The sequence below is a fragment of the Bos javanicus genome, chromosome 16, assembly GCF_032452875.1.
Source record: "Bos javanicus breed banteng chromosome 16, ARS-OSU_banteng_1.0, whole genome shotgun sequence".
Taxonomy (NCBI): Eukaryota; Metazoa; Chordata; class Mammalia; order Artiodactyla; family Bovidae; genus Bos; species Bos javanicus.
In genome coordinates this window covers 77578264-77587741 of record NC_083883.1, presented here as the reverse complement: position 1 = coordinate 77587741, position 9478 = coordinate 77578264, and the positions used below count along the sequence as shown (strand labels likewise).

The 9478-nt window shown below is 46.8% G+C and overlaps 1 protein-coding gene across 2 annotated transcripts; it reads right to left on the bottom strand.

The window, feature by feature from the left end:
• Positions 1–675: 675 nt before the first annotated feature.
• Positions 676–8592, bottom strand: C16H1orf53 (chromosome 16 C1orf53 homolog). 2 transcript variants are annotated; one of them, XM_061383695.1, is made up of 3 exons: positions 7163–8576; positions 2096–2197; positions 676–819 (listed from the first exon to the last, which is right to left on the bottom strand). In XM_061383695.1, exons 1-3 carry the CDS (start codon positions 7418–7420, stop codon positions 748–750), a joined length of 432 nt encoding a protein of 143 aa, XP_061239679.1. In that variant the 5' UTR covers positions 7421–8576; the 3' UTR covers positions 676–747. The 2 variants fall into 2 exon arrangements, with proteins under 2 accessions (XP_061239679.1, XP_061239680.1); XM_061383696.1 differs by lacking the exon at positions 676–819 and adding an exon at positions 4513–4595 and having other exon boundaries at positions 2106–2197; positions 7163–8592.
• Between the last annotated feature and the right edge of the window lie 886 nt (positions 8593–9478).

Sequence of the window (9478 nt, the reverse complement as noted above, 5' to 3'; positions counted from 1 at the left end):
GGTCCCGGGGGGTCCCAGAAGCCGGGTTGGAGGCTGAAGTCCAGGGTCTTCACAGAAGTGGAATGAAATGGGCTAATAAAGCTAATAAACACCCTAAGACAGATCAGCCTGCAGAGCGCCATCAGAGGTAGAGGGGTAAAATGTGGGAGAGAGGAAAAAGAATGGTTCAGGCGAGGCGTCTTCAGTGACCTGATCCCCAAATCGGAATGATTTAAAGTTTTTATTAGGGGAACAGATGGAACATGAGCGTGCTTCTTGCTGCGGAATAGCACTTATTGGGCACTCATATGCTGCCCAATGCAGTGTTACATCAACCTCCTCATCACTCAAGATGTAAATGAAAGGAAGGATGGAGTCAGACTCTTCTATCTGCTAGCAACCTCCCTGGGTTGCTAGCACTGACAAGAAAAACAGTAGGAGAAGTGGGGCTATAAAAAAAGAAAAAAAAATCAAGAGCTACTGATGTGACCTGATTGCTGGTATTTATTTAATGGAAGAGTCATTATTTTCTTTTTTCAACATTGTCTGATAATGAAGCAAAAAGAAAGCAAAATAACTATCAATGTGCCACTTCAGAAACACAAATATTTGCTAACTTTTTCATTTTGTTGATGTTCTTTTAAGATGTTCTTTAAGATGAATCCCGTGCTTAAGTACTAATAGCCCAGAAAGCCATTCTGGATTAAAATTTTATTTATTTATTTTTAATAAGGCTCAATTAGATGGAGAACAGAGATAAAATTGTTGTCACACATAAAAATATGAATTGAACTGCTTCTTTTTGGATGGATCTTTAACATTGATTTGACCATATGGACACTGCAAAAAAAAGAAAACAAGTTATTGTTGAATTATTTAACAGTCATCTTGGAAAAATGCATATCTCATGGTGAAAAAGAGAGACTGCTGATAATGTTCTATAGATTATTTGATCTACGGCCTACAGACTCAGAGGAGGATGGTGGCAACGTCTGGCAAATGGTCTTAATTAGGGTCCAAGAATCACTTCCTAAATGCATCCTTCCAACTTGAAGAATTTTACCATCAAAAACTCACCCTTAAAAAATATCCTCCAAGTCCTCAATTCAGGCAAAGCTCTTAGGCATTTGATTAGAAACAGCTAATGGCACAGGTAGGAACATCCATAAAAGTGAAGGCTTAATTTATCAATACTGGCTAATACAAGGATTTTAGTGTTGGTTCCTTGATATAAAGTGGGTCAGTTAAAGCAAATGACCACTTCTTCCCCCCAAACATTCAAAGTGGTCTATAAGCAGAGGTTATCTGTTTATAATCTCAACTGCCTAACAGTTTCCCTTCCTGTGAAAGGGACCTACTCTAAAAAAGGCTACAGTGAAGGACCCATTCACATTTATTTTTTGCTCAAAATGGGGAAGGGTTACATATTTAGCACATCTTAATCGGTGAGCACAGGGATTTAGGGTCGCTGAAATATGCGTTTTAGGAAATGTACAGCATAAGTGTGGGGTGGTGAGTTTCATGGTTATTTTAAAGACAGAGTAGAAAATAGCTACAGAAAGAACAGGAGGCAGGAGAGAAGGAGGAAGGGAGGGGAAGTAATAATAATAATACAGAAGGAAGAAGAGGAGGAGGAGGGAAGGAAGAAAGAAAGGGAGCAAGGGAGAAGGAAAATCATTACCTTTAACAAAAACCTACCTGCCAATGTTGGGCAAGTATCTATTGATTCAGCTAAAAATGAAAAATAAATGCTTCCTGGGATCTAGTCTGCAATATTCTGGATTTCTTTTCCTGCTGTCTTTGAACTCGCCTAGTGAACACAGCTTATTTGAAACCTCGTGAAAAGTTTCCTCACAATAAAAGAACTCCCATGAATTTCCCATCACGGCATTTCAAGGAGCCGATGCTCACGGTGAAATGTTACAAAATTCCATTAACTTTAAAGGTCCTCTGTTGATCCTTAGGACTTTCACTGTCCTAGACTAGGGAAGCTTGTGAAAGTGCACCACAGGTCTATTTAGCATTTTTATTTGACTTGTTTTCAAATAATAGGTATTTATGAAGTCACAGAAGCACCGAAAGCTGCTGCTGTACTGCGATCGGAGCTGGTACTCACGTGTCTACAGGCTGAGCCGCAGCACTGGCCTCTCTGCAAGTGGGCCAGCTGGGTGAACACCATGTAGCCGGTAGCTGGGTCCACGTAGTTTAGCTGGCCAGCCTGAAGAGTAATGAAATCAAACAATTCATTCATCTCAAAATTCATCGTATCTCCTCACCATAATTCCTACCCATAAAATACTGCAACATTTTTCTTCAAACAATATTAAACTTCTTCCCAGCAATTTTCGTGGCACTTGCAATTAAGGCCCGCATGCATTCCGACATTATACACAGTCCAACTTTATGTGACATGAGGAGAAAATATAGTTTGAGAAAAACGAGAAGTTGATGGAAAAACAAGAACGCCTCTATACCCAATAACGATGCAGCCACCGCGCAGGTATTTTTCATTCAGTTTCTAGGTAACAAGTTTAATAACAGGTGATTTAATGACTTTAAGAGCTTAAGAGGCTGAAAATGAACTTTCACTCAGAAGTTGCAGTTGCAATTTCAGTGCTTAAAATATGTGGATAATGATTTAAACTTACAGAAAAGGTGCTAATCAAAACCAACGGTCCTTCTAGAAAAAGTGCGGCCTTCGCTATTATTGAACACTTTTCCTTACCTTCATGATGTCTACTCCCCTGCACACTTTGCACTGTTTTCTTTTTTTGGAGTGTTTTTATTACCGTTTTTAAGCAAAATGAAAGTATTGTTTTAGCATATTAACACTCACTGCTTCATGAGTTTGATCAAAAGCAGCTTTTACTACAGCCCTTCAGATGTCAAGGATGCATCCTCTACTTATTCAATCATGGTTTTAAAAAGCTGTCCCAGGTACATGTGTGAAGACAAAGTAAACGATGCAACCTCTTTTATGGATGTGGACTACGTGGCTGACATTATTTACCCTTGAGATTTATTTTTTAACTTTTAATTTTGCATTGGAGTATAAAAGAGCCGGACTCGACTGAGTGACTTTCACTTTCACAACTGATTAACAATGTTGTGATAGGGGGACTTCCTTGATGGTCCAGTGGCTGGGACTCCGAGCTCCCATTGCAGGGGGCCTGGGTTTGATCCCTGGTCAGGAAGCTAGATCCCACTTAATGCAAATAAGAATTCAAATTCTACACCAAAAGATCCTGTCTGCTGCAAGACCCAGCACAGCCAAACAAATAAATACTTAAAAACAGAAAAACAACGTTGTAATAGTTTCAGGTGGACAGCAAAGGGGCTCAGCCATACATACAAAGATCAGCCCTGGGTGTTCTTTGGAAGGAATGATGCTAAAGCTGAAACTCCAGCACTTTGGCCACCTCATGCGAAGAGCTGACTCATTGGAAAAGACTCTGATGCTGGGAGGGATTAGGGGCAGGAGGAGAAGGGGACGACAGAGGATGAGATGGCTGCATGGCATCACTGACTTGATGGATGTGAGTTTGAGTGAACTCCAGGAGTTGGTGATGGACAAGGAGACCTGGCGTGCTTCGATTCATGGGGTCGGAAAGAGTTGGACGCAACTGAGCGACTGAACTGAACTGAACTGATGCATGCATTCTCAGTCATGTCCTACTCTTTACAACCAAGTAGGATCCTCTATCCATGGGACTCTCCAGGCAAAAATACTGGAGTGGGTTACCATCCCTCCTCCAGGGGATCTTCCCAGCCCAGGAACTGAACCCACGTCTCTTCTGTCTCCTGCATTGGTAGGTGGGTCCTTTACCACTAGCACCACCCCGGAAGCCCACATGTATCTGATCTCCCCCAGACTCTCCTCCCATCCAGGCCGCCACATAACATTGAGAAGGGTTCTCTGTGCTGTACTGTAGGTCCTGGACGGTTATCTGTTTTAGACACAGCAGTGTGGCCATGTTGATCCCAGACTCCCCAGCTATCTGTTCCCTTTGGCAACCATAGACTCATTCTCTAAGTCTGTGGGTCTGTTTCTGTCTTGTAAATAAGTTCATTTGTATCATTTCTTTTTAGATTCCACATAAAAGGGGTGTCATGTCCAACTGTTTGTCACCCCATGGACTATATAGTCCATGGAATTCTCCAGGCCAGAATACTGGAATTGGTAGCCATTCCCTTCTCCAGGGGATCATCCCAACCCAGGGATCAAACCCAGATCTCCTACACTGCAGGTCGATTCTTTACCAGCTGAGCTACCAGGGAAGCCCCACTTTCACTTTCAAACTATATTTCTCCTTCTCTGTCTGACTTACTTCAGTCAGTATGACAATTTCTTGGTCCGTCCATGTGGCTGCAAACGGCACTATTTCATTCTTTTTAACTAGCCTTGGGATTTTGAAGGGGAGAAACTTTCTCCTGGACTTTTTCTGTAACCCTTTACCATGCAGTAAGTGCACCACTCTTGCATAGAGCCTTTCCATTAAATTACATGTGACACTGAAATGTCTTCTGACTTACATTTTCGTGTGTGCCACAAACTGCTTCTTCGGAGTGTCTTCCTTAATGGCTGGATATTTTGTTCTAGTTCGGCTTTTAATCAGCTATAGCTCATGAATAAAGTGTGGAGCAAAAGGACAATTAGAGTTCAAGTCTAGGCCTCCTCCAAGGCAACAAGGGCAGCAGAAATCCCACAGTTGAGTCCCAAGGCCAGTCTAAGGGGCCTCCAAAATCCTTTGGGGTCACAGAAGCAGATTACATGAGACCAAAGGCACTAAACACCCACTGTCAAGACCTCACTTCTTTATTAATACAAAGTCGGTGTTGGAAGACTTGGAAGAAAAGCGAAAAAACACTGGTAACTGTCCGCAGACATCTCTCTGCTTTTCATAGCTGGGGGTCTTCTGAGAGCAAATTGCCTGGAGCCTGGGAGCTTTACAGACTGCTTCTGGGTATGGGCAGCTCTCTTGCTTTCCCTGTTGATGGGGAAACTCTGAGCTCGTTGGCTGCCTGCACAAACTGAATTTATCCTTAGTGAATGAGCCTTAGGTAATGGTGGCAACAGACAAAGGTGGGGCAGGAATGCTGACCGAGAGCGAGATGTCCAGGGAGGCAGATCAGCAAAGGTAAGAGAGCTGCCTGCCTGCAGGTGTGGGAGAAGGACCAGGGCAGGGGGCTCTGATTTGTTGAATAAGAACAACAAGCTTGTTATCAGCTTTACTTATAGGCTCTGGGACAGTCATTTAACCCGCAATGCTGACACTGATGGATTTCCTGAGTTAGAAAATGTTTCTTTCCCAGGCTGATGGAGCCCATCTTTCCAGGCCACTGGTGTTTGCTCTATAGAGAATGACACTTTTTGCTTCTATTTACACATTTATATGGTGAAATGTGCTTAGTTGCTCGGTCGTGTCTGACTTTTTGCGGCCCCATGGATTATAGCCCACCAGGCTCCTTTGTCCATGGGGTTCTTCAGGCAAGAATACTGGAATGGGTTGCCATGCCCTCCTGCAGGGGTTCTTCCTGACCCAGGGACAGAACCCAGGTCTCCCGCACGGCAGGCGGATTGTTTACCATCTTGAGCCACCAGGGAAGCCCATATGGTGAAGTATGGGAACAAATTACACATGTTTTTTTAAAAAGAGTATAAACAAGAACAATAAAAGCTGCCAGTCATTTCCTAAAGAGTCTCTGTGCAGAAGTTTCAACACTGGAATGAATCAGGGAGTGGATCTCAGGGCCTACTAACTGCCAGCAAAAAAGTCCACTTCAGGCAACCTGCAAGTTTTCCTTCTCTGCTCTCTTGGCTCCAGCTCAGACCTGGTTAACATCAGACCGTGAAGGACTGATCACCTGCAGTGTATCACAGGCTGCTTTCATATCCCTTTTTGTATCTTTATCATAGAACTCACTTGCTCTTTAAAGATGATGCAAATATAAATCAGATCAGATCAGATCAGTCGCTCAGTCGTGTCCGACTCTTTTTGACCCCATGAATCGCAGCGTGCCGGGCCTCCCTGTCCATCACCAACTCCCGGAGTTCACTGAGACTCACGTCCATCGAGTCAGTGATGCCATCCAGCTATCTCATTCTCTGTCGTCCCTTCTTCTCCTGCCCCCAATCCCTCCCAGCATCAGAGTCTTTTCCAGTGAATCAACTCTTCACATGAGGTGGCCAAAGTACTGGAGTTTCAGCTTTACACATCATTCCTTCCAAAGAAATCCCAGGGCTGATCTCCTTCAGAATGGACTGGTTGGACTCCTTGCAGTCCAAGGGGCTCTCAACTTATGTAGTCTAAGATATTAGAAAGCATGATGGGAGGAGACAACTTTTGATTTTAGTGTTGCCAAACCCCGAACCAGAGAAAACAGCTCAAGATTACGAAGCAGCTCAAGATTACGAAGAATGTAGACTCCTGATTATAGTTTCCTTAGGTAACTGTGCTCTGAGAGGTGCAAAGGACGAAAGGATGGTAGCAAAAATTAAATTTTAAAAAAAGTTCATCTTTGAAATCATTGGTGTTAAACTGATACTGCGGATAAAAACACACATATTTTCCTGTGACTTCTCATATCCTCTACTTCCTACATCAATGCTTCACACCCCTCCAACACACACACACACACACACACACACACACACACACACACACACACACACACACACACACACACACACACACACACACACACACACACACACACACACACACAGCGTGATGATGGACCCCATGGAGTTTAGTTCGGACACAGATTAGAAGGGAGCTGCACTCATACTGAGCCATCAGGGAAACCCCATACTCAAGATAGATACATGTTAATTCTTCGCTGAGAATAGGGAACTGTGGCTAGTTTCAGGAGAAAAGTTCAGAACGGGACCCAACCGCGGGACCAGAGGCCAGAAACACGCCTATGCCGGCCTCTAGCCACCTGGTGCGGGGACGCGCATGCGCACAGACACCCCGGGCGGCGGGGCGGGACGGGACGCCCGGGGGGCGGGGCCTCGCGGCGCGGGCTCAAGGCCCTTGGACGGAGGCCCGGGAGGGGCGGGGCTTAGGCGTCTCGGGAGGCGGGGCCTCACCGCGCAAGCGCACGGCCCTCCGGCGGGGGCCGCGGGCGGGGCAGGGCGGGGCAAGGCGGGGCGGGGGCCGCGGGCGGGGCGGGGCCTCACTGCGCAAGCAGCCGCGTGTAGCTCCGCGATCCTCCGCTCCGCCGCCGTTAACTCTTGGCTCGCCGGGCGCTTGGTCGCTTCCTCCGGCCCGCCCCGCGAGTCAGGCCCGGGGCCACCGCCGTCTTCCCGCGCAACGGAGCAGAGGGGGACGCCGCGGCGCCGTCGGAACACTGTTCCGTCACGGGGCGGCGGCTCTGGCGGCGCGGCGGCGGGCTGCGTCCTCCTGAGCGCGGACGCCGGGACCCGCCAGGCCGCCATGGCCGCCTCCTGAGGAGGCGGGGCGCGGGGGCGGGGGGTGGGCCGGGCTGCGCGCGCGGGGCCTGGCGGAGCTCGGGCTGTCGGACCCAGCCGCCACCCCCGCGCCTCGGCCCTCGGGGAAGGGCCCCGACTCCTCTTCCCACCCCGGCCTCGAGCCTCCGGAGCCCGCCCTCCGGTTCTGGACCCCGGCCCGCACCCCTGACCGCAGACTGAGGGATCTCCTCACCCTTCCCGACCCCGAGCTTGACCCCTGCGGACCCCGCCCGCGCCCTGAGGACCGGACCCCGGGCCGTCCGCCGGCCCTGCGGCCCTGCCCGGAGATGAGGTGGATTCGGGCGGCTGAGAAGACTCCCGCAGGACGCGGGGACCGGAGATCGTGCCTTCTCCAGCCTCAGGACCTCCGCTCCAAGTTTCCCATTGGTCTTCTGACAGGACACGTGGACATTCTTTTTCTCCTGTCAAACTGGCCTTGGGATCTTTTCAGCATAATCGCTACAACTGATAAAGTGCCAGAAAGTGATCCGAGTGGCCCAGGGTCGTTTATGAGCTTGGGCTCATCCAGGAAAGGCTTGAGTATTTGCAGGTGCTGTGTGCTGGGAGGGGAGCCCTCGCGCGCCTGGCTCTCTGACCCAGACTAACCTGAGGACCAAAAGCAGGAAGAGGCGGCGGTTTCAGGTTGCTAAGTGATTTGCAAAATCGAAACTTAAGATTATATTTCCTGTCTGAAAGATGAAAGTTATCCCGCTTCTCCCCAAAAAACTGACTTGGAGAAAATTAGCACACATCCCAGGAGGTAATGTCAGGCGTTAGAATTAACAGTACTCCTGCCTCCTCCCCTCAGCCTGTGTTTCAGGCTTGAAGAGTAAACTGTTTTGTAAGTGTTCTTCACTTTTTGAAGAACTGAGAGCAGCAGTTGACCCCTGAGGATAAGAGCAGATTGTAGAGTGGTACACAAAGATGAAGGCAGACCATCACCACTCCTTTTTGACATCTGCATTTACCTTGCAACCCTGGCATTACATTTGTATTCTTAGTCGGCGCTGACTGAAATGACCCTATTGGTCCGTTGTAAATCTCATAGTAATTAATAAATTGGGATCTTCTTTTGTAAATCTGCTTCCTTTGTGCTGGCATAATAAATCAGGTTCTGGAGAATGCTTAGTGATCTGAGAAAAGTTTAAAACCTGGGGGGCCGAGGAGGGACCCTCAGTAAAACTGGAAAGGGCAACTGTGGTTATAAAGGGAATTGACTGTGAATCAGCTGTGTGTTTGTGTTTTTTGCCAAACCAAATTCTCAAAGGAACTGAGTCTGGAAGTTCTTATTGATTACATTGTTTTTAAAATTGAGGATGAGGACCAGTTAATAGTTTGTAACATTAATTCAAAGGATAGAGACCGAATTTTACAGAAATGAAATAGACTATTACCACATTCATGATAGAAAATAGTCATCTACAAAGAGTGAATACTGGTTTTGTGAAACATTTGCTATACTGAATGAGGGGGCAGGTGTGAATATAAAGGGGTGTGAGTGAGGGAGATGTTTGTGAATGGTAGTAGTAGCAATTCTGTGTTCTGATCCTGTCAGAAGTCTACAGCTGTGCTTAGAGGTAGAACTAGAGTACTTTGTTCCGAAGTCCCATTCCTAGCCTTGGTACTGTGTTACAAATACGGAAAATGTAACCAGTTGGGGAAACTGGGTGAAGGGAACCTGCTGTGCTATTTTTACAACTTCTGGTGAACCCACAGGTGGCTCAGATGGCATATCATCTGGCTGCAATGTGGGAGACCTGGGTTTGATCCCTGGGTCAGGAAGATCCCCTGGAGAAGGAAATGGCAACCCACTCCAGTACTCTTGCCTGGAAAATTCCATGGATGGAGGAGCCTGATAGGCTACAGTCCATGGGGTCCCAAACAGTTGGACATGACTGAATGGCTTCACTTTCACTTTGAATTAGTTTAAAATTTAAAAACCTTAAATGCAAAAAGGGATATAAAAATAGTGTTCAGATTACTGGGTAAAGGAAATCACTGAGTTAACCAGAACCTTAGATTATA